At 29.9% G+C, this 25,009-nt stretch overlaps 3 protein-coding genes across 3 annotated transcripts; all 3 read left to right on the forward strand.

The window, feature by feature from the left end:
* The first annotated feature begins 1,555 nt into the window (after window positions 1-1,555).
* On the forward strand, window positions 1,556-2,999 carry BO79DRAFT_212115 (uncharacterized protein). Its single transcript, XM_025683144.1, has one exon. It carries the CDS (start codon window positions 1,741-1,743, stop codon window positions 2,824-2,826), a length of 1,086 nt encoding a protein of 361 aa, XP_025533950.1. The 5' UTR covers window positions 1,556-1,740; the 3' UTR covers window positions 2,827-2,999.
* Window positions 3,000-3,938: 939 nt separating this feature from the next.
* BO79DRAFT_222824 (uncharacterized protein) lies at window positions 3,939-4,899 on the forward strand (the record flags this gene model as incomplete). Its single annotated transcript, XM_025683573.1, has 4 exons — window positions 3,939-4,192; window positions 4,234-4,406; window positions 4,441-4,672; window positions 4,767-4,899. The coding sequence occupies 4 exons, from the start codon at window positions 3,939-3,941 to the stop codon at window positions 4,897-4,899; spliced, it is 792 nt and encodes a 263-aa protein (XP_025533951.1).
* Window positions 4,900-7,464: 2,565 nt separating this feature from the next.
* Window positions 7,465-11,882, forward strand: BO79DRAFT_279092 (acetyl-CoA synthetase-like protein; the record flags this gene model as incomplete). The annotated part of the gene is made up of 5 exons (XM_025687945.1): window positions 7,465-7,471; window positions 7,508-7,671; window positions 7,829-8,023; window positions 8,169-11,737; window positions 11,852-11,882. The coding sequence occupies 5 exons, from the start codon at window positions 7,465-7,467 to the stop codon at window positions 11,880-11,882; spliced, it is 3,966 nt and encodes a 1,321-aa protein (XP_025533952.1).
* Window positions 11,883-25,009: the final 13,127 nt, after the last annotated feature.

A 25,009-nucleotide genomic window follows, 5' to 3' on the forward strand; every position in this document is an offset into this window, starting at 1 on the left:
TCCCCTCCCGCTGGGGCTACAAAAACGGGTGACCAATCACTTAATGAACTAGTTAGCTAGTAGATGCACTGACAAAGGTACCTCTTTCATTCACCACTCTTTGCCCCCACCTCCAGAACAAATAATAATAATAATGATATCAATAATTCCACACAAGGAAATTCTGTAATAGGTCGATCAGCGAGGTTCAGCTGAGATGGAACACCGTTCCGGAACAAAAAGCCAGCTCAGAATTAATTAACCGTCATGCACAGAGGGTTTCTGCAGCCGGTCCCTGTAAACCGCTGGTAGGCAGGCAGGGCTACTGCAGATGGTATATGTACATCAACTGAATCACGTCCTGTTACTGTCAATCCCCGAATGAAGCCGATCACTTGTGTGGCCAGTTGCATGATGCTCAGGCTGAGCCACCTTCTCCACGGGTCTCACATCCCCGCACCTGGTTAGACTGGCAGGAGCACTTAGCTGCGGAATATCGGGAAATATCACCAGGCCTTCGAGGTGGCTCATGCGGGTATCATTTTCTGTTAAGCAAGGAAATCGTTTCGGTAAATGCGACCATGGTTGAGGTGGGATCTCCAAATTCCTCACGCATGTGGCAGCGGGCCCTTCTGTAGGAAGCATTTCTGGCAAGCTGTGCCTCGGACCAACGGCGAAGACACAACATTTACTTGGTACAAGTTCTCCATCGATAGAGTGGATGGCGGAAGAAGCTTGGCACAATACGGTGGTTACATTAATTATGGTAACTAAAAAATGGAGTATAGACTAGTCCAGAGTGAAAAAGTCTACATCAGCCGGGCCTCGTCATCGAGAGCATCCGGCCGGATCCTTATCAAAGAGATTGTCTACTCCGAAAATCAGGAGCAATGCTTGTGTCAGGGCGGGTGGCACGAAGCCCGTCGGCCGGCGATGTCCGAGCTACGCAAACCCGGTGCAGAGTAGGTATCCAATTGACACGAAAAGAAAGATCCTGCTCATAGAGGAATCAAACTGAATAATTAGATGAGTACTGACCTCAATCAAAGATCGTGAGAGTTTCTCCATTTTCAAATCCCGACTAGAGTCTCACTAGGAGGTATAGAGGACTGGCTAATGCAGGTCAGTATCATATTGGGCTTAGGATCGCGTAACCACCCTTCTCCCCCTATGTTAATAGAGGTTTCTAGGCCCTGTCTTACCGTGCCAGATCTTCTAGCTTGACCGTCATTCAATCAAAGCAAACCCCGAAGTGCGGCGGCTTGGCAAAATAGTGTGGGAGCATCTTCCCTTCGGCTGCCCTAATCCTCATTGGTTAAGTCCAATGGCTGGCGCGATGGTGCCATCATCGAGATGAGGAGCAGCTAACAAATAGCCTGACCGCGGAGCCAATCATGTGGATGAGATGCTAGTGTCGTACAACTAGAGGAACACTGTACTCGTAGTTAACCAGCTGGCAGTGCACGTAATTAAAAATACAGTCAGGGAATTCAGAAGAGCCTAGGGGGATATTCGTCTTGGCCATTAACTTTCCCAGAGTTTGCCCTCTCGTCAGATATTCCTCCGCAGAAATACAGCAACTAAATTCAGATCCCTACAACAATGTGAAACAATATAGGGGCCTAGAATATATAATGTCACCCTGACCTGCTCCAAGAAAGAAAACTAAAGTAACCCTCATCGTCCTTCAATCTTCTGACCCATCGATTATTTCTTCTCTTCCTTGCTTCTGTCTGCTATAGACTTCTTCGTGCTACCAAAATGAGCGTCCCATGGGAAATTACGACTTTCAGTCTAAGCACAAATACCCAAGGCGAGACGTTAACCGACATTTATGCCAATGGTCAGATGCAGGCGCAGATTAATGTCCGAATCAGGGCCATCAACCAAAACACATGGGCAACCTACCAGCTCACCCAGTCGGACCTCCAGAGTCTAAAGTTGATTGATTATAACAAACGGCAGGAGTTGACGGGAAATTGGACTTACTCGACGGTTGAGAAGGAAGACTTTGCCCACAATATGCCAATTACAAGAAGCCCTGCTGATGAGGAGCTGGTTGCACCTATTACGCCTATTGCGGATGATACTCAAACTATTATCTTCTGGGTCTCAACAACCAGGATTGAATCTCTGAGGATCGGCGCTCAGATTACTGAGCATGGCGCGACAGAATCAACGGTTACTACTACTGGTGGCAACTTTGATTCCAGTATTACTGTTCGCGGCCATGCACCAATCACTTACACGATGGATGATGTTACCGTCCAACGAGAAGATACGGCCTACGGCTATTGGTATAAGGAGGTTCGAGAAAATGGAAAATGGATCAAGTATAGATATCTTTGGGACCAAGACAACTACTACTTAACTTCCAAACGCTATCCATTTGTGAAGGTGGATCGTTATAACGTGGATGTTAATGGGTCAACGCAGCCCTATGGTTACGGTACTTATTTCCGGGACGCATTTGCCTATATGGGATTGGGTAACGACAGAGAAGTCAGCATATTTTTTCTGCCGCAAATGGGGAATTCACGACAGTCATGGCGTGGTGTGCGTTGGCAAAATGATTACAACAATCTCGATTCAACCGCTTATGTTACGGTCAATCAGAGACCAAATGCATTGACCCTTACCCGCATCTTGTTCGGAAATGCCTATGTCTCGTTCCTTCCGAACTGGCAAGCAGATGCGTGGTTCCGTATTTACGATCAATACGGAAATTCCGGCACCTTTACAGCCAAACAACAAAAAAGTAACACTATTGAGATTTCGAACAGATATGTTAACAGAGAATTATCAGCTGAGGAGTCGAAGACAATCCAGCCCGCTGCGAAACTTTGAACGACACTGGATATCGTGATTGAGAGTGGGCATGACATTCACTTTTGGAGTAGTCCTTGAGCAGTGACGAAAGGCTGTGATTTTCGTCAGCTCACGGATAGGTTTTGGTAGAAGCCTCAGGATTCAACCTCCCTGGGGTAGTGTTCTTCTTGAGTTCAACCCTCGGAAACAGTATGATGTATATAGAATACTGAATATACTATATTCTTTCTTGTTGCATTCTGAAACACAGTGTCTGCTTCACCTGTGAGCACAGCAGACGAATCAAATATAGAGAACGTTGGGTATGAAAAGAACTTAGATATCTCACCCAGTCTCACGTCGAAGTATTCGCCCGTTGTTCGTTACGTCAAATACTGAAAAAGCTCCCCTGGAGGGCTGGGAGGGCGAGCCGCCTTTATGACAAGGTGCTGTGTAGTGAGGCCTTTCGGAAGAGTCCCCGGCCCTGATCTCCCCAAGGAATCTAGGTTATAGAAGTGCACCCCATGTCCTGAAGATAGTGGTGGATGAAAGACAGAAGATAAATACGAGAAGAATTACAGAGGCTTATACGCTAGGACACAAGGAGAGGCATAGAACCGCAACCTAGGGTTCTGGGTATCCCTGGCTTCTGAGAGTGAGAGGAACACACAGAGAGAGAGAGAAAGAGAAATGGGCTGGACTCTTCACCCTACCCAGCTAAAGTAATAGCCGCCTTTTCACTCGTGTTTCTCTCGAATTTCATGGATCCGTTTATCTTTTAATACGATGTTTATGTAATCTGGAGGGTGGGATTATAGTGTAGCTCTTCAGATTTCCGCTTGCGCTTCTGCATAGGAAACTAAGCTGGTGGGTGCAGTGCTAAGCACCGGAAACAAGCCTGCCAACAGCTATTCTCTAAATAGCGGATAAGTTTCCATCGCATGGTGACCAAAGCATGCCTGTGATAGAACTGGGGGATAGGTGCCAGCTGTCCACGGCTTTGCAACGACTCCGGGTTTGGAATTGGACCATGTTTTGCATATAGGTGCTTGCAGGTCATGGCGAGGCATATTTCTTCGGTAATGAACATGTAGGAAACAAACCGAAATAGTATTTCAGGAGGCAATCGGAGAAGTAGGTATACGGTCGTAATGTCATCGCCTAGACGATGGGCCATTGCGCTTGGCCAGATAGCCGGCCCCATTGGGTACACTAACCTTGCACACCACCGACGCGCGAGTTATCCAACTCCGCCTCTGGGACGAAACCGGTTGTGCCGAGGAGAATATGGGCGAACTCGGCCTGTACCAATCTGGCCTTTCCGCATCCTGCAGCTTCACCTTCAACTCGGCAACAACTCCATCACAGCAACAAATATTGCGTGCTGGATCTCGGCTCAAGCCCAGTATGAAACTATTTCTTGCTATGATTGCTCTCGTCCAACAGGGTTCTCCGGAAGTTAAGCCGCTCAACTGAGAAAGACGGCGGTTACACGGAAGGTGGAAGGAGGAAGCGCCGGTTCTCCGTCGCCAAGAGCACCTCAAGCGTCACTACCGCTGCTAAAGAATTGCCTCAATCCTTCCCGTGCGCATCTATGGCTCGCTTGGGTCACCCAGCAGGTGAACTGGCATTGCGGAGGCCTGCCTGACTCAGCAAATCAGAAGCGACGAACGCAGGGTTGGCGTCCTTTCACCATTGAGCACTTTGGTCGTCGGACACTGATGCTGTTTGGCGCCACGGGAATGTCAATATCTATGGTCATCCTGGGGTCGGCTTCTTGCTTTCTCAGTTTCTTCGCTCTCCTTCCATTGCTTACTACTGAACTTATCGCCGCTGCTGCTGCTGCTAGTACTTATCCGCCTGGCAAGTATTTACAAGAGATCAGGTAGGATTAGGTAATCCAGCTAGGTCCTCCGGCGTGATCCGCAAGGCGCTGAAACGCAGTAAGTAATAAAATAAATAAAAAAACAAACAAATAGTTATAGTGGCGTAGCCGTGCTTCTTGCAGGCCTCATAAATGACGCCGATGGCCTTGTCGGCCTGTCCTGTTACTTCCTGGAAACGCTGGGCCCATGGGCAAGTGTCGCCCAAGCTTTCCTTGTCTTCAAATAATCCAAGAAATTAGCGTTGATCCGATCCAGCCCGATGCTGAGTGTTTTTCACCGGGTGGATGTACTTCCCCACTTTGAGGATAATACTGGACAAGCGCGTATACGCGCCGCTGAGACACGTTTCTCCGATTACTCCAAAGACCTTATCTCTCTTAACTCCGCGCGTTGTTTTTCGGATTTCAGCCAGGAAGGGTCCTGCTGTCGGATACGCAGTTTCTACACATCGACAAACCCACCGAAGTAAAAGACAAGTTGCCTGCCATCATCATTCCATATCAGCGGCAACCAATAACAAAGTAACAAACGGTCAATCAATGGGTGAAACACGGCCTGCTCGAATAAGACTGGTGTTTTCGTGAAGTCTGAGAAAGTCAAGATAAAAACTACAACATCGATATCTTGTTCTAACCTAGAGAAATGTGAAATCACGTGAGTCAATAGTAACGGGTCCATCAGAAGCCCAAGCAGTTCGGAACAAGCTCTCCAGGGAAGTGCAACGCCCACAGAAGCTAGAAGATTACCAATTTCCTGGCTTGTTCCGGAAAGCAAAAGCATCGCATAGATTGTACTGGCAGGCGGTGCATGTGGAAAATTAATAGGAAATGTAATAATATATTTTAGTATTATTGATAATTTTGATTCAATATTCTAAGTTTTTACAGATACAGTTAGAAGAGTAGTTTTCTTGGGGATTCTGCTCGACGTCATCCATGTCACCACCCCCCACTGACAGGTCCGGCAGCGCCCTGTTTGCCAAGCCCATTTCTGCCACAGTAGCATAGTGTACCCTGTGACCCATAACATCCACCACCCCTTCCAGAATGCAAACATCCATTAAGCATATTTTCTAGATTCACAGTTCTATCATATCAGGGTCATTTAATTAGCTGTATATTTTAAAAGAATCTCAAGCTCCAAAACTCTACAATAATTTTGGACAGTCGATTTTATAATTTTATTAGAAAGAATGCAAAGGTTCTAAAAAAGAAAAATTTTATAATTAATAAAAATAACTAAGCAGTATTATATTTAAATAAAATTATATTATCTTGTGTTTATTCCATTTCTCACTCTTCTCTTTTTCTATTTTTTCTCTTTGGCTAGAATTCACTAACTAATTAATACTTATATAATAATAGCTTTATCTATTAAATTAAACTGACTTTATAAAGCTGATTAAACTAATCTCTCCAGTACTATTACTACTACCAGTTTAAATTTAATATTTTATAACCTATCCTGTTTAATAATCACTCTTTTATTGACTGTCCTGTTCAGCAGCATAATATATACCGCTACGCAGACTATATTAGGGCTAGATAGGGCTGATCCCTTTACAGTGTTTCACAGCCTATACTTACTGATATATTTAATTCGCATCCAGGAGCAGAATAATTTGATCTATGATATTTATTTACTCTAATTCACTGGTTAGCTCAACATTAGCCCAAATCATCTTTTTTTTTGATATTTTGAAAGCCAGAATAACCCCTTCCATAATCCCCTAATACTATGGATGACTGGGGGCCCAGGAGACTTGAGTATGATTAGACTTTTTGAAGAAGTTGGTCCTTGCTGGATTAATGAGTTTAGAAATATAATAAATTATAATCTCTAGGTCTGGACTAAGAATTTATTATTTTTTTTTATTAACTAGCTAGTTGATGTCGGGTTTTCCTATATTAATAAAGGCTATGAGCTGTCTCATGATTTATATAAAGCTGCAGTGGACATGTATAGATTCTTATAATTATTCATATCTGAGATTTTTCCTTATAAATAGTTCCTTCCCGTTCACCTTTCCGGTGAATCTTACGCAGTAAGATAGAAGCCGCCCCCAGAAAAAGCTTGCTCAGTGTTCTAACAATTACCTTGTAATATATTGTGTAGGGCTGGTACATTCCTTATCTGGTGACCCAAATCTTGGAACAAAATAAACTGTATAAAGATAGCTCCAGGATACCGCTGAAATCATGCTTGGTGGGTAATGGATTTATGTCACCCAAGGATGCAACATTCGGGTACTAGGAAATACTGTGTACTATTAATCCAGGAGTCCCATCTCCTATCTTTAATGAAACTAGATATGATATTATAGCGGCGAATATACTGCACTGTATAGATCTATATAATATATATATTTAATACTCAGACCCTGTGATATATCATGCAGCCCAGTCCGTCTGTTATGATAATATTATAGGATGATATAATAATAAGGCTGGCACTGATGGCTGTAACAGATTTAATAATGAGTTATTATTATCAGAGACTTATAACAAAATTATTACTAATAATAACGACAGTCACTGTATCTTATAAAATTAATGAAATATGCTATATTAAAGCGGCTTTAATTAAGAAATATTTGAATTTATTATTTATTTAAGAGGCTTTATTGCCACTGTAACAGATTACTGAATACAAATTTATTACTACTTCTATTATTAATATATTTGCTTAATCAGTAGATAGTATAGTATTAAGCTTAAAGCAGATTACTTTCTTACTTATAAATAATATCAATTTCTTAGTATATCAAGGCAATCTTGATCTTGCCTGTAATATGGCTGGTAATCTATATTAAATAAACTTGCTTTCTTAGAAAGGCCAGACAGAATTTACAGTAAAGTCCTTATTTCTGTGGGTCTTGATTAACTCTGAGAGCCAGGAACCTGTGGGGATTGCGAAGGAAATTCAGGTTTTGGTTAATGAAGGAACGGATGAAATATCATGCTTTGTCTTTGTGACTGTGGACAACACTAGACATCTGGTAAGTTAAAGTAAAATTAGGAGAGAGGGATTTAATGACCAAATTGGCTAACAAGTAGTATTGGTACTATAGTAATTATCTTAAGATTGGCCGGATGTAGCGCTTGACATGATGATTCACTGGATTACTGGGGTATCCTTTGTTTAACAAGGAACAGTTGCGGGATTCAAAGATTTCAACTGATCTACTCTGTATCTTTTATTTTGATGATCAATATGGCGCAGTTGCGCTGCAGCTTTCGGACTACCTTCTCTTGCTTCATGCTCCGTGGCAGCAAGCTTCCTGTGATGGACAGGGTTACAGAAGTCCTTGGAGCGGGATTAACTCAAAACGCTCAACATACAGAGGCCACGTAAGTATACCAGGGGTCCATATGCTGGTGATGGTGAAGCGGAAAAGGTGGGGGGAATCCCACTGCTCAATGGCCCACGTATATAAGTGCGACATTGCGCTTGGGAAGATGCTACTGTTCTTATCACCATTCTTTCCCCTTACAGTATCGAGACACATTTTCAGGTCTTTCAAGCGAAGGTCTTTGCCTTCCTACCTTCCGAGACATGCACACAAAGATTTCCAACGGAATTATACCGGGCCAGGCTGTGCAACAGCCGGAGCCTGAGCCATGGGATTCTGGTATATTGAAATCCTCAATCCTGGGTTCCAGCTTCACCAGAGGCGCTGCTGCGAATGGATCCCTTGGGACCCCTCTCAAGGCAAATGGTGCTGGGTTGAGCACTCTCCGCATCTCCCTCCCAGCGGATATACGGACCGGGCCCATTGCAGCATTCACTTGCGGAGCACTGGCGCTTGTTATGTCGGCGCACACGGGGTCGGCAGAGTTCCTCGCTTCGATTTTACCGAACTATAAACAGGCTCTACTGCGTCCCGGCCATCCTCCCACAGCGTTTGTTCCGTTCTACATTTCTGTGGATTGGACAGCAGACGTTCAAGACTTCTTGCATTGTGTGAAGAAGAGACTTTCAACTCAACACATAATGCGTATGCAGCATGTTGCTCGCGTGGAACCCTGGTTTAGACGGCAGTCTACTAAGTCGGACCTCTCGGAATTCCATCATGGGGCTCTTCTAGTGGATTGCGTTCTAGAAGAAACTGAGGTCCAGCTGACATTCGCGAGTCATGCCACTACTGTTGACCCACGAGTGATCAAATACGTATGCCAGCAATACGAGTATGTTCTCAAAGAGCTGGGCTCCAGTGGTACTGCCCGAGGCAAGCCTGTCTCTGACCTTCGTGTGGTGGATCTGCATGATTTGCGCAAGATTTGGACTTGGAACGCCACCGTTCCCGAACTATCATCTCTATGCATCCACGATCTGTTTGTCAACACAGTTAAAAAACAACCAGACGCACTTGCCATCTCTGCTCATGACGGCGAGTGGACATACCACAACCTTGATGTACTGTCTACATTACTCGCACGTTTCCTACTTCAATACAACATCCAGGAGACAATTGTGCCGATTCATATGGAAAAGTCAAAGTGGACTCCCGTGGCCCAGCTCGGAGTCATGAAGGCGGGGGCAGCTTCGGTGGTAATGGACACTTCCCTGCCAGATGAGAGACTGCGCACCATCATCCGTGAGGTGGACCCTCTGGTGGTTCTTAGTTCAACGGGCAAAGAATCAAAGGCACGTAACCTGTCGTCACGACCAGTGCTGGTTATAGGCGAGGGCTTTTCTGGCTTTTCTTCTGTCAGTATGCCCGAACTGAAAGGCGATCATCTCCCTCTGGTATCTCCTACCTCGCGACTTTACATTGTGTTTACCTCGGGAAGCACCGGGTTACCAAAGGGTGCTACCATCACGCATTCCAATTTTGCCAGCGCGATTCAACATCAGCAGCAAGCGATGAAATTTCAACCGGGCCAGAGGGTATTTGACTTTGCCTCGTACGCCTTTGACGTGGCATGGTCAAACTTCCTGCATACAATTACTGCGGGAGGATGCCTATGCATTCCATCGGACGAAGAGCGCATTCAAGGTATCCCCGAGGCGCTTCTGAAGTACAAGGTTAATTACGTCCACCTGACGCCGTCAGCGGCGTGGTTTCCCCCAGAGAAGCTTCCAGACAGTGTCAAATACATCCAGTTTAGCGGCGAGGAACTAAAGACGTCGCTTGTCGATGCGTTTTGCAACCGTGCCACGATAATCAACACCTATGGCCCCGCGGAATGTTCCGTGACAACTACATTGCAAATGGTCCACCCGTCTACCAGCAGCGAAGCCCCGCCCATTGGGCAAAGTGTTGGAAGCTGCCTTTGGGTGGTTAGTCTCAATGGGACTCAGCTTCAACCCGTTGGGGCAGTCGGAGAGCTATGGATAGAAGGGCCGATCGTCGGGATGGGCTACTTAAACGATGCCGCGAAGACCTCTGCGGTGTTTGTTGATAACCCAGCCTGGCTCGTCCACAGCGGACGTGCCACGGGGAATGCAGACCGCCGGGGTCGTTTGTATCGGACGGGGGACCTCGTGCGCTACAATGGTGAGGATGGGTCTCTGGTTTTCATTGGTCGCAAGGACTCCCAGGTAAAGATCCGGGGTCAGCGCGTTGAACTGGGTGAAATCGAGTATCACATGCGTCAGTGCCTCCCAGATGAGCTGAACAAGGGCTTAAATGTCGCCCTGGATGTAATCCAGCCATCGAATGCCCAGAATCCCATATTAGTGGCCCTTTTGAGCCCCCTGAAGGAGGATTTCCCGTCGGACATGGCCACTATGACCAGTGACGCTGTCGCGGTGTGGGATGCTCAACTGGGCAATGTGGTTCCCGCCTACATGGTTCCGGCTACGTATATCCCGTTTCAAGGGTTTCCAATGACTGCAACAGGAAAAGTCGACAGACAAAGCCTACGACTCGAGGCTGTTACAAAGTTCGGAGATCATTCATCTGTTAGCTCAGGAACGTGCCAGTCCGTGCCAACGAACGACCGGGAGACCGAGATTCGGCAAGTCTGGGGCGCCGTTCTTAACCTACCCGAGAATCAGGTGTCCACGGATGTCCCGTTCACGCGTCTCGGGGGCGACTCTATTACAGCCATGCAAGTCGTTTCCCAGTGTCGAGCGCGAGGAATCTGCTTGACCGTGAGTGACGTGCTGCGCCTGCGCACAATTCGAGCCCTGGCTACCCGGAGTCGAGCCGCCGTGGCTTCAATGCAGAAAGCGATAAATCATCTGAACGGCGAGATCGAAGGTCAATTGTGGCCTGTATCTCCCATGCAGCAGTTGTTTTTCGATGCACACCCACGAGGCTTGAATCACTACACACAGAGCTTTCTGCTTCGCGTAACTCGACCCATCACTTTCCACGAACTGCGGGGCGCGCTCGTGGCATTGGTTAAGCGCCACGGCATGTTGCGGTTCCGATTCCAACAACGCAGTGACGGCACAGATATAGGGAGGTGGGAGCAGCTCATCGTACCAGCAACGGCGGACTCGTTCGCTATGGCGGAGCATGCGGTGGATGGCCGTCTACAGGAGATCGTAGAATCACGTCAGACCCAGCTAGACATTGTGGAAGGACCCGTTTTCGCGGCGGACTTATTCACTCGTTTTGGGGAAAAACAAATTGAAGATGACCGGACATTGCTACTGAGCGCTCATCATATCGTCATTGACTTGGTCTCCTGGCGTGTAATTTGGCATGACCTGGCACAGCTATTGACAGGATTTCCAAGTCCCCCGGTCATACCGCCATCATTTCGAGAATGGTGTCTGTTACAGAGAGACGAGGCCCAGTCGCTGGACCACAAACGAGTGCTGCCCTACTCAATCAAGCCTGACCAGTGGGATTACTGGGGAATTGCATGGGGAGATAACTTCTTCCGAGACAGCGACGAATTCGAGCATATTCTGGATGCCAACTCGACAGCCATGCTGTTAGGCCCGAGCAACGATGCTCTCGGCACGGAAACTCTGGATATTATAATCGGGTCACTGGTGTGCTCGTTCAAGGCGACATTTCCGGAGCGACATGTGCCCCCAGTTTTCTTAGAGGGACAATTCAATTCAATTCAATTCATATTCTTATACCTGATCAAGCCTGCTAAGTAAGATGCTAGCTATGCAGGTGCTTCACTATTTAAAGTAAAAATATAGTTCTAAATATTATTAAATCTCTCAAACTTATAATAAATATATAAGCAATATAATTCATAATATAGGAAAGTTGTTGCCACAATTAAATATAATTAAATATACTGAATATAAAGCAAAGTCATATAATAAAAATAGTAAAAGAGTATTATAACTGGCTGATTAGTTATTTATAAATTATTATCTCTTTATTTTTCATCCATCTTCCATTTTTAATATATTTATTTTTTCTGATATATATAATCTTTTCTATTAACTTATTGTTATAGGACAAGCCCCTACTAGAGGACACAGCTAACCAGCCTCGTTGCTGCCTGCTAACTAAATATAATATATAAAACCTCAGGATCTCTGAGGCCCTGTTCTAAACAGCAGTTATTTCTTTTTATTTAATAAATAATATATTCTTAGAACTAAGAAGCAACTTCTAATATTAGAAATAACTTTTTAAATAAATCTACAGTATAGAATCTGATTATATAACTAATAAAATATAATAAAATAAAATAAAATAAAATAGAAGAATAATAAATAATATAATATAATTATAATTTCTTACTAATCTTATTAATAAATTAAAGAGGACTGAATAATAGATAATAAATTAATAAAATTATTATTAATAAATTTAATAGAATAAACACGAACAGCTGAATTAATATATTATAAAATTATAAAATATTATTAATATTTAAGCTATAAATAATATTTTTTATAATATTATTATTTTTTTCTTTTAATATACAATTCTATAACTAAAATTTATATATTTAGAAGTTAAATTCTTTAACAGATAAAATAAAAAGAATTATCTTAGATTTAAAATATATTTATAATTTAAATTTTTTATAAATTTAATTATATATCCAGATAATACATCCCGGGTAATTTATATATTTAAATAATTAAAAAAAAATATAGAAAAAAAAATCTTATTATAATACTAAAATATAGACAGTACAGCTATCTATAAAAAGATAATAAAGAAACTAGATAAAATCTATAAAAATAAGAATTAAAAAATAAAAATTTTAAAAAAGTTATATTTTCTTTAATAGAATAATAAGAGCTTTAAAGACTTTTTAAAAAATTTTAATATTATCCTGACCCAGGCAAATAGCGTAATATAAAAAAATATTTTTAAAATTATAGTATTAAAAAACTTAATTAATTATATATTATTATAAGCTATTATTAGCCTGGAGAAAAGCTTTTTTTATAAAAAATATTATAATTAGCTTTAATAATATAGCTATAATATAAAATAAATAATATTTAAAAAAAAATATTAGAACTGCTAGTAATATATATAGATTTATAATTTCTATATAATTTTAATAAATAATATAAGAAATATTATAGATTAGAAATATATTATCTTAATAATAAATAATAAAAAATAAAAATATATAGCTTAATTTAAGAGCCTGAATTAGTATAATCTATATTTTATTAAATAAATTTTAATTAAAAAATTATAATAAAAAAAGAAAGCAGGTCTCTATCTTTAATATAAAAAAAATAAATATTTAATTTAAGATTATTATTAAAAATCTATATTTTAATTTTTAGTCTGAGCAGTTACTACAGAATATAAAAAATATTTAATAAAAAAAACCATAGATAATAAATAAGATAAAAATTAGAAAAAAAAATAATTTCTGTATAAAATTATAAACAGAAATTTTTAAATAAAAAGAATTATTTTTAATAAAAGACTTTTAAAAAGAAGTATATAAATTTTAAATTATTATTTTTAAAAATTATTATTAACTGAGTAGCTAATGTCTGTATTATAATTAATATTAAATATTTTATTTATAATATTATTAATTTAAAATATATAAAGAAAAATAAGTTAGACCTGGTTTTTATTATTCTAATTTTAGTATCTAGAATTAAAAAAAGAAAGATAATTAATTATATTATTTAAATATATCTAGATATTAGGGTATATACTGAATCAGGATTATATATATATATATTTAATTATAATTTAAAGTATAATATTATCTTAAGTCTCTCTTAACTAGAGTACTATGATAAAAAAATTAAATTAAATTAAAATTAAATTTATCTTTAGATAATCTAGACCTAGATTAAGATAATATAAATATTCTAGTTTAAATATATTTTTATCTAGATTTTAGCTGCTGTTTTCTAAGTATAGATTAAGAAAAAAAAATATTAAAATTAAGAATAAAGATATTTACTATATTTTTAAAGAATATAAAAAAGATTTTATATATTAAATCTAAATTAAATTTAAAGAATAAGCTGCTAGAATAGTATTAGTAATTTTTAAATCTATTTAAATTAAGAAATATAGAAGTTTTATTTCTATATTATAAATTTAATATTAATTATTCTATTAAATTAGAAAAGAAAAATAGAAAGATATCCCAGTCTTTATAAGAATTCTTATATAATATATTCTAGAAAGAACTTATTATACTTAAAAAAAAACTTATAGAATTATTAAATAAAGAATTTATTTAAATAAATAATTTATTAGCTGTAGCTTCTGTATTCTTTATTTAAAAATTAAAAAAAGATCTCTGTTTTTATATTAATTATTATAAATTAAATATTATTATAAAAAAAAATTAATACTTGCTACCTTTAATCCATGAAATATTAAATTAAATTAAGAAAATATAATAGTTTATTAAGCTTGATATTTTTATAATATTTTATAAGATATATATTATTAAAGAATAAGAATAGATAACAGCTTTCTATATCTAATATAAATTTTATAAGTAACTAGTTATTTTATTTAAACTTATAAATATTTTTAATATCTTTCAGAAATATATTAACTAAATCTTATAAAAATACTTAGATAAATTCTACTTTATTTATCTAGATAATATACTTATTTTCTTAATTAAAATTTTATAATAATACTAGAAGCAGATCTGAAAAGTCCTGATTAAATTATAAAATATTAGATTATATTTAAATATTAATAAATATAAATTTAAGCAGAAAAAAATAAAGTATTTAAGATTTATTATTAAAACTAGACAGGAAGTAAGTATAAATCTAAAAAAAATTTATATAATCTAAGAATAAAAGCTATCTATAATAATTAAAAAAATATATAAATTTATTAGATTTATTAATTTTTATTATTAATTTATACTAAATTTTTTAGAATTACTTAAGTCTTTTTATAATCTTACTAAAAAAAATATATAATTTTAGTAAACTCAGGAATATTAGAAGAATTTCTTATATTTAAAAAAAATATTTTATACAGAACTAGTATTTATCTTTTTTAATTCTAATAAATAAACTATTCTAGAGACTAATTCTAAAAATTATAATTTAAAAAAATACTTATTCTAATATAATAAGAAAGAGAAATTATATCTATATATTTATTTTTTAAAATAATTAATACCTGTAAAATATAATTATAAGATTTATAATAAGAAACTATTAGCTATTATTAGATATATAGAAATTTAAAATATTAAACTATATTCTATTTCTGAATTTAAAATAATTATAAATTATAAGAACCTGAAGTACTTCTATACTTTAAAAAAATTATTAAAAAAATATATCTAGTAAAATCTTTTTTTCAGTAAATTTAATTTCTTCTTTATCTATTAAAAAAATATAGAGAATAATTAAGCTAATATATTTTCTTAAAAAAATTAAAATATACTTAATTACTAAAATAAATAAATTATTATATAAATTTTCTAACTTTTCTAGTTAGAAAAATACTGCAGAATTATCTAGATTAAATTCTTAAAAATAATCTTTGTACCTGTTAATATAATATTATTATAAAAAAAAATTAAAAAACAGAATAACTAATATTAAGAAATTAAATAAATAATTTAAAAGAATATTCAGAGATTCTTATCTAGTCTAAAATAAAAAGTTTTAATTTTAAAATATATAATTGACTTATAAGGAAACCTGATCTTTAAAAAATAAAGATAAATTCTTAATTATAAATTTTTATAGATGAGACTAATACAGAAAGCCTATAATTTACTAATAATTAAATATTTAGATTAAGAACAGATATATTTAATAATAAATTAGAAATATTTCTAATCTAATATAATATAAAATATATAAATATTTATATAAAATTATAATACCTGCAGAAAGACAAAAGTCTAGTATAAAAAAAAATATAAATTATTAAAATCTCTTCTAGTTTCTAAATATTTATAATAAAATATTAATATAAATTTTATTATTAGACTACCAGAGAATAATAATTATATAAATATTTTAATTATTATAAATTAATTTATAAAAGGAGTGGTGTTGGCAGTTATAAAAAAAATAATAATTAAAAATTTAAATTAGATAGTTCTAGATAGTTATATATATTAATATAGCTTATTATAAATAATTATTTTAGATTATAAAATATAATTCATAAATAAAATCTAGGAATAATTATACTTATTAATAAATATTAAAAAATAATTATTTATAATATATTATTTCTAAATAGACAGAGCCACTGAATAAATAAATAATATTATAAAAATCTATCTCTGAATTTATATTTAATATAAATAAAATAATTAAAGCAAGCTTCTTCTACTTATTAAATTAATTATTAATATTTAAACTTTAATATCTACTAGTATATTTCTGTTTTTTTAAGTTATAAATATAAGCTATTCTTCTTTAATTTTATTAAAAATTAATTTATTTTATATAATAAGACCCTCCGGAGTCTAGTACAAGTGGAAGAATATATTATTTATATTATTAAAAAAACTAGTAACTGGGCTAGAGTATTATTAATATATATTTAATAAAAAATAAAATAATAAATAAATTAATTATAATTACCTGTCTTAATATACTAGACTAGAAATATAATTTAATTAAATTTAAAAAATATTAATATTAACCAGCTGAGTAAGAAGCTGGACTAGAAAAATATAAAATATTAAATTATTAAAATATTAAATATTTATTTTATCTGTTTAGATATATCTACTGGAATTTATAATATATTTTATATAGATTTATTATATCTAACAGCTATAGATTAATTATTATTTTAATAAAGGGATAATTAGCAGCCTCTAATTATTTATATTAATAAAAAAAAAGTATCTAGTAAAAATTATTTTAAAAAAAATCTAGTAATTAAGAGGATAAGATTAGAGACTTTATTATTAAATTAAATAAATAAATTATATATAAAATATTTAGAAACTAGTTAAAGTCTTTTAAGATACTACTGTTATTTATATATAAAAGAACTTCTAGAAGAAATTATAATTAAACCCAGTATATTTCTATCAGGGCCAGAGGAGGTCTTATTAAATTAAAATAATAAAAAAAAAAGAAAAAGCTATTTAGCTAGTTATTAATATCCTGAAGGGCTAATTATTAATATTTTAAAAAATAATAATAACAGTCTTAATTATCTATATAACCAGGAATTAATATAGCCTAGTAAATCTAGAATTAAGAATATTTATTATTAGAAATAATCTATAGATTACTAGTATATTTATTAGATACTGAGACAGGCACTGAAACAGAAATAGAATTAATAAAATTATAATTAAAATCAATAATATTAATAGCAGATATTATAGAAATATAATTATATTTATTTATTATTATTTTTTAATATAATCTTAATCTTCTTAAAAAGAGCATGAAGAAATTTTATAAATTAAAATAATAAAAAATAAAGAGCTATATAGACTAGCTAAATATTATATTTAAATTATAAATTATTATAAAACTTAATAAAATTCTAAGATATAAGTATATTTATTTTTTTTTATAATAAATTATTAGACAGGCCAGCAGATCAAAGAATATAGTAAATATTAGTAAAAAAAATTTTTAATCTAGTAATCAGTATAATAAAATAAGACTAGAGTATAAGTAAGAATAGATAAAATAAAATTAAAAGATAAATAAAAATAAATAAAATAAAATTAAAATAAAAATAAAAATTAACAGAACCAAGCAAGAGACAGAAAAGAAAGAAAAAAAGAAAAAAAAAATATAAAAAAAAAAAAAGATTATTTTTATATATTTTATATAAAAGAAGAACACAGGGGAGAGTAAATATAATTTAAAAAAAAATAAAAAAAAAAAAAAAAAAATAATAAAAGTCTATCTTTTACTACTAGACTTAGAGTAAAGTAAGATTATAATTCTAAGAGAAATATTAAAAATATATTTTTTATTTATTAAAGTTAAGTGAAGCAGCCCCATAAATAATATAATTAAAATAAAAAATAAAATAAAGTTAAAGTAAGAAAAATAATAATATAAAATTAAAAATAAAAAAAGTAAATCTTTTTATTTTTATTAAATATAAAAAATAATAAGTCTATATTCTTATACATGTTTATCTTTAATCTAGACTAGTCTAATATTTAACTAAGAGTATAGACTGCCTTTATTTATAAATAAAAAAAAGAAAAGAAAAAAAAGAGAGAAAAAAAAAATTTTTTTTATAAAAATTTGAATTAGTTACCTGACTAATAAACTAATCAAATAAATCTATATTAAAAAAAAGAAATTTTTATTTAAAATAATAGAAGAAATTATATTAAACAGATAACTGAGATCAGAGTCTAGGAAAGAAAGACTTAGGAATATTAAGTATCTAGAAATAAAAAAAATAAAAATAATATAAAATCTGGGAACTAAGTATTAAAAATAAAAATATAAATAAAAAGATTAAAAATTAAAATAGAATATAAGACTATAACAGAGTAGATTAATTAAAAATCTAAATCTAAAATACTTTAATCTATAAGTATGCTAGTCTCTATATTATTATCTTATTAAAAAAAAAAAATAATATTACAGGATAAGTTTTTATTAAAAAACTTAATTAATTAGTCTTATTACTGTCTGCTGATTAAATATAATATATAAAATCTCAGGATCTTTAAGGCCCTGTTCTGAATAGCAGCTATTCCTTCTTGTCCAACAGGCAATATACTCTTGGAACTAAGGGGCGACCCCTAACACTTATGCAGGATGTATATAGAACCTTCTATTTAATATTTTTAATATCTATTTTTATAGTTCTGAAATCTATATATTCCTGGTCTAGATCAGATTCTTCAGAATTAAGTTTAATTTAGCTAAACTATCTAAGCAGGTCTAGAGTGGTTATACCTGACCATTATACCTTAACCTAACCTTAACCGTAACCTGATAGTTAGGTTAAGGTATAAAAATTCTCTTAATTATATAGTTAAGAGTAGATTACAATTAAGAGATTACTTTAATTAATTTTAATTACTAGTTAGAAAGATCAGATATACTCAGAAGATTAATAATTATAAATTAATTAATAATTTATACAGAGTCTTTATAAAAATAATATACTAGTAATAATATATTTTTAATTACTATATTATTAAAATAGATATTAGATTAATTATTAATTAATAATAATCTAATTTTCTAGCTAGTAGCCAGCAGCTTAATTACTTCTATATTAAACTTTTATAAATAATACTAGAAATCTAAATATAATTAGATTAGATTACTAAAAAGAAATATATTAATTATTATTTAAATTATTCTTTATATTGTCCTGATCAGTGATTATAATAATAAAGAAATTATATAATTTAAGTATTTATCTATATCTGGATACATGTAATATTATTAAATTAAAAAAAAATTAGATTTTTTCTTTTTAATAATATTTTATTTTTAAAATTATTATTAAAATTATCTATATCCTTATTCTCATTAATATAGAAGATTATTATTAGTTTATTATTTTTTTAATTCTTAGTTATAAATATAATAAAATCTAGAGAAAAATTATTAAAAATATTCTAATATTTTTTAATAATAGTAAAGCAATTAGTATATATCTAGAATATAAAGACTTTAATAATCTTAGAATACAGACAGCTCCAGTAATAATAATAAATATTTTAAGAATTATTAAAAAGATATTTAATATTAATCTTATTAATTATAATAGTTAAGAAGTCTCTAATTATATAATAAAAAATAAAAAACTAATTATAATAAGACTTCTAGTAGATAAGAATATTAGAATATCTAGTAATTTCTAAATAATTATCAGTATAAATATAATTTTAAAAATAATTAATTTATTATTCCAGTTTTTAATAATCTATATACTTTTAATATTAAGATAAACCTTGAGTTCTTTAAATATTATTATAAAAAATAAGAATTTCTAGTATTTTAAAATATTATAAAAAATCTTATCCAGACCCGATAGTATGCTAGAGACTAAAAATAATATATTAATAATAAAATTTTATTAATAATAAAAATAAAAGATTTTTTTAAAGATAATTTAATATTTAAAATATTAATTAATATTATTATCTAGTCAGGCGCTCTTCTTGAATTTTTTAAATTTTAATATAAAGTCTAGAATTATTATAATTATATAAATATAATCTTTAATCTAGTAGATCTGGTAGTAATACTTATAAAATTTTTAATATATATTTTTTAAATTTTAAAAAATCTTTTTCTTTTAAAGTACCTGCTTTTATACCAGCTAATTAATAAATTAATTAAAATAATCAAAGAAATTATTATAGATATTATAGATTTTATAAACTGTAGATCTACTATTCTCTGATAAATAAAAAATAAAAAGAAAAAAAAGATATAAGAACTTAAATAAATATTTTAACTGTTTTTATTTTATTAAAATAGAATAAAGATAATTGATATTATTATAATTCTAATACTAGATAAAATTCTTAATAACTAAATATAATTTAATTATATAATAAATTATAAAATAGGTTAAGTTCTATTAGATTTTATAATTAAAAAAAAAATAATATACTGAAGCAGACTCTAATTATTAAATAAACTAAAACTTTTTCTAATATTAAAGACTTATATTTATAAAATATATAATTTTCTAAGTCTATAATCAAGAATTAGAAGAGTAAATAAGAGATAATAAATAAAATATAAAAATTATTTATAAAAATCTTCTATAAATAACTTCTAGAGTATTCTATATAAGACTTTTATAAATAATTTCTAGAAAATCTTATAAAAGACTTTTATAGATAACTCTTATTATATATTTTTTTAATTATTTAAAAAATACTGGAAGAGATCTCTAATTTCTTATTATTATTTTTTTATATATATTTAACAGCTTTATTAATAGTCTTAATTCAGAATTTCTAAAAAAAGATATTAATAGAAAGCTGAATAATATAAGTTAAATAAAAAATATAATACTGGTTTTAAATAATCTTTATAAGATTAAAATTTATTAAAATATTATAAAAATAAGTATCCTGGCTGAGTTAAGCCTGAAATTCTAATATAATAATATTAAATATAATATTATTATTATTAATATTATTAGTAATTACATCTAACAGCTAGTAGATAAGGTGGTACTTTTATAAAATCTTTAAAATAATTTAAATTAAATTTTTATTAATATAAGATCTAGACACTGGTCAGAAGTCTAATAAAATCTTATAATAATCTATATTTTTTATTAGAAAATATCTAGTTAAAATAAGAAATATTTTTTAATTTAAATTAATTTAATAATTAATTATAATTAACATGCACCCGCTGTCTGAAAACTTTAATAATAATTAAATATATATCTTCTCTAATAGTTTTAAGAAATATTCTTTAATTTATATTTAATAAGAAAAAATAGATATTTAAAAAAATACTAGAATAATAAGATTAATTATTTATTTAAACTGGATATGCTCAACAGTGTAAAATAATAAATAATAAATAATAAAAAAATATAATACTTAATTAAGAAAGTTTCTTTTATCATAAATAGTAGAAGTCTAGAAATAATATAATAAATATTAATAATAATAATCTGCTGGAGGGCCTACTTATAAAAATATTATTAATAATTATATATCTATAATAATTCTTTCTCCAGAATTTATTTAATAGTTTGCTTAGAAATATACTGGAATATTTATTTTTATAATTCTTATAAAGATAGTAGTTTATAGAATTAATCCTGGAGTTATTAACTACTGAATATTATAAAATATACAAATATATAATACAGGAAATATAAGAGATATTATTAAAAAATAAATCTATATTATTATTATCTTTTCTTAATTAAAGTAAAAGAATAGCTTCTAATCTTATATATAAATCTAGTTAAAAGTAATTATTTTCTATTAATTATAAAAGATAAGAGTCTTTTCCGGGAAAACTGGATATAAGATAATTTTCTAATTTTTTATAATATATTTAATATTAAGATTTAGAAAAAAAAAATAATATAAGCTAAAAAGCTATTCTCTATCTAGTTATTATTATAATTTATAAAGATTTATAAAATAAAAAAAAAAAATTTAATAGTATTCTCTGAGAATAGATTTAATAATAATAATTAATTTATAATAAATTATCCATTTATACAAGAAATTAAAGAAAATAAAAAATAAGAAAAACTTAATTAGTATAATATTATTTTACTTCTAAATATATATTAATATAAATATAATCTATTATATTTATATATATTAGAAATATTTAATAATAATAAGTTTTTATTAAAAATATTTTCTAATTTTATTTATAAATAAGAGTTTGCAGCATCCAGTAATTATTATATAAAATATTTTTAATATAATAGATAGTCAGGTTTTATCAAGTAATATAAAAAGAAGTTCTATAAAGATATTCTATAATTATTATAATAATATTATTAATAAAGTCTATAAAAGTCTTTTATAAATTTTACTTAAAAAATACTATCTGAATCTTTATATTTATAATTAATAAATTATAGAAAATACAAATTTTTAAATAAATTAAATAGATAAAGTTACATAGAATATTATAATTAAATAATATAAATAATTTATAATTTTTAGATTTATTATAAATGCTTGGACAGTATTTTAAGTATATAAAAAAAATAATAAATTTATTTATTATTATATAAAATAATTTTCAGAGAGATTTACCAGCCTGAAGAATTAATTTAAGAAATATTAATAATTTATTAATAATATATAACTAAAATAAAGTTATAAATATATATATTTATTACTATTTTATATTATAAGAATAGTCTTTTTTTATAAATTTAATTATTACTACTACCCGAGATAATATTAGATTAAATAGATAAGGATAGATAGAGTATACTATTTTCTTTTTTCTAATTATTTTTAAAATTAAAAAAATTAGTCTTATATTAGTTATTAGCAAAGATATAAATAATCAAAATAAATAATTATTAATTTAAGTATATCTTACCTGTATTAAAGTCTAAAAGAGTATAATAAATAAATCTTAATATTAAAAATAATTAAAATAATTAATTATCTTATTTTTGGCTGTTCTACAATTAGGTATAAGAAAATCTTATATCTAACTGTTAACCTGATGGCAGGTATAAATTTTTCCATTAACCTACCCTACCCTGGCCGTTAACCACTCTAAGCAGGTCTATTTATAATATAAATTTAATAATATAGCAGACTGCCTGTAGATCTGATATAAATAAATTATAATTAATTATCTTATTTTTCAGAATAAATCTCTCACGTGCGGTAATCTTATTAAATATCTAATTATATAATTTTATAAAGTAAGAATATATTAAAAAAATATATTTAGAAATCTGTAATCTCTCTTTATAATTATATTAATTAATTTTTTATATCTTAATTTTATAGAGGAAGTACGCGAGGCTGATTCTTTATATATATATTTATATTATTATAAATATATATATTTTAGATAAGTTTTTATAAAATTTTATTATTTTTCTATTTAGGGCCTCTACCAGGTGTCTTATAAATATTATAATATATTTTATTTTCTATTATTTAATTTATTTATTTAAGAATTTACTGTAAACAGCTTTTTTAGTAGTAAATATAAGCTGGATTATTTATTATTCTAGTCTAGTCCTATATTTTACTATCTATTTTATATTAGAATCTATAATTTTATTTCTTTTAATCTTTATATAAGCAGGGATCCAGTGGACTATAAAATCTGTATTATATAAAGTTTTATATTTATTATAAATAATTCTTATATACAGCTGTCTATATAGACGGCCGGAAGTCTTTATTATCTAAGTTATAATCTAATTATTAATAAATATATAAATTAAAAAATTAGAATTATATCTCAGTAGGATATCCCCTGTGAGAAAAAAAATTATTTTAATACTTTTTAATTTAATTATATATATAATTAAATCTATTTTAGAGTTTATGTATATTCTCTGGACTTATTTAATATAAATATTAATTATAAAAGCTTTAATATCTCTATAATAACTATTATTATTTATATAAAAGATAATTAAGATTAGCTCAGTACAGCAGATCTGGTTATACTTAATAAATATAATCTTATAAAATTAAATATTATATTAAATATATTTTTTTTAAAAAGATAGAATAACTATAATATAAGTTTTTTATATTTTTTTTTATTATAAAATAGCAGGAATAAATATTATATTTTTTATTTATTTAAGAATTTTAAACAGGCTTATGCTCTTTAACTTAAACTTATTTTTTTAATATTTATATATTAAATTATAAGATTAAATAATCTCTAGAGTCTAGTCTTATTTAAATCTGTAAGATAATTTTCTTAATTATCTGTTATATAAGTTATCTTATAAATAATAAATAAAATTTAATATTAAGTACAGCTGCAGCCATGCTTTTAAAAGCTTTATTAATTAAGATAATTATATATTTTTAGATTCTAGTAAACTCTGCTTTTATATAGATTTATTTTTTAATTTAAATTTATTAACTAGCCAGGCTGTACCATGTAATAATTCTATATAATAATTATAGAATTATAACCGCGTGATAAATCTATTATATAAAAATAATAAAAATATTCCAGATAGAGCCTGTAATACTCTAGAAAATTTTAAGATTTTTATTAACTTTAACTATAGTCTTGGTATAATAAATATTAAATAAAAAATCTTATTAAGCTAGATACTGAGATATTAGACTAATTCTAAGGATTATATAATAATTAACTCTGATTCTGAGATAATAAGAATTATAATTAATAAATAATTATAATTTTCTTATTTATAGTATTTCTATATTTTAATAGCTTCTGGTGGTTTATCTAGCTTATTTAAATTAGGATTAAAAATATATAGATTTCTAAAGTAGATAAATTCAAATTTTTTTAAAATAAATTTAGATATATAGTATTGTAATCATGTA

The sequence above is a fragment of the Aspergillus costaricaensis genome (genome assembly GCF_003184835.1).
Source record: "Aspergillus costaricaensis CBS 115574 unplaced genomic scaffold BO79scaffold_63, whole genome shotgun sequence".
NCBI classification, from domain to species: domain Eukaryota; kingdom Fungi; phylum Ascomycota; class Eurotiomycetes; order Eurotiales; family Aspergillaceae; genus Aspergillus; species Aspergillus costaricensis.

Excerpts from the sequence above, each read along its gene's own strand:
- BO79DRAFT_212115 (XM_025683144.1), top strand. The coding sequence starts at position 1,741 with ATGAGCGTCCCATGGGAAATTACGACTTTCAGTCTAAGCACAAATACC.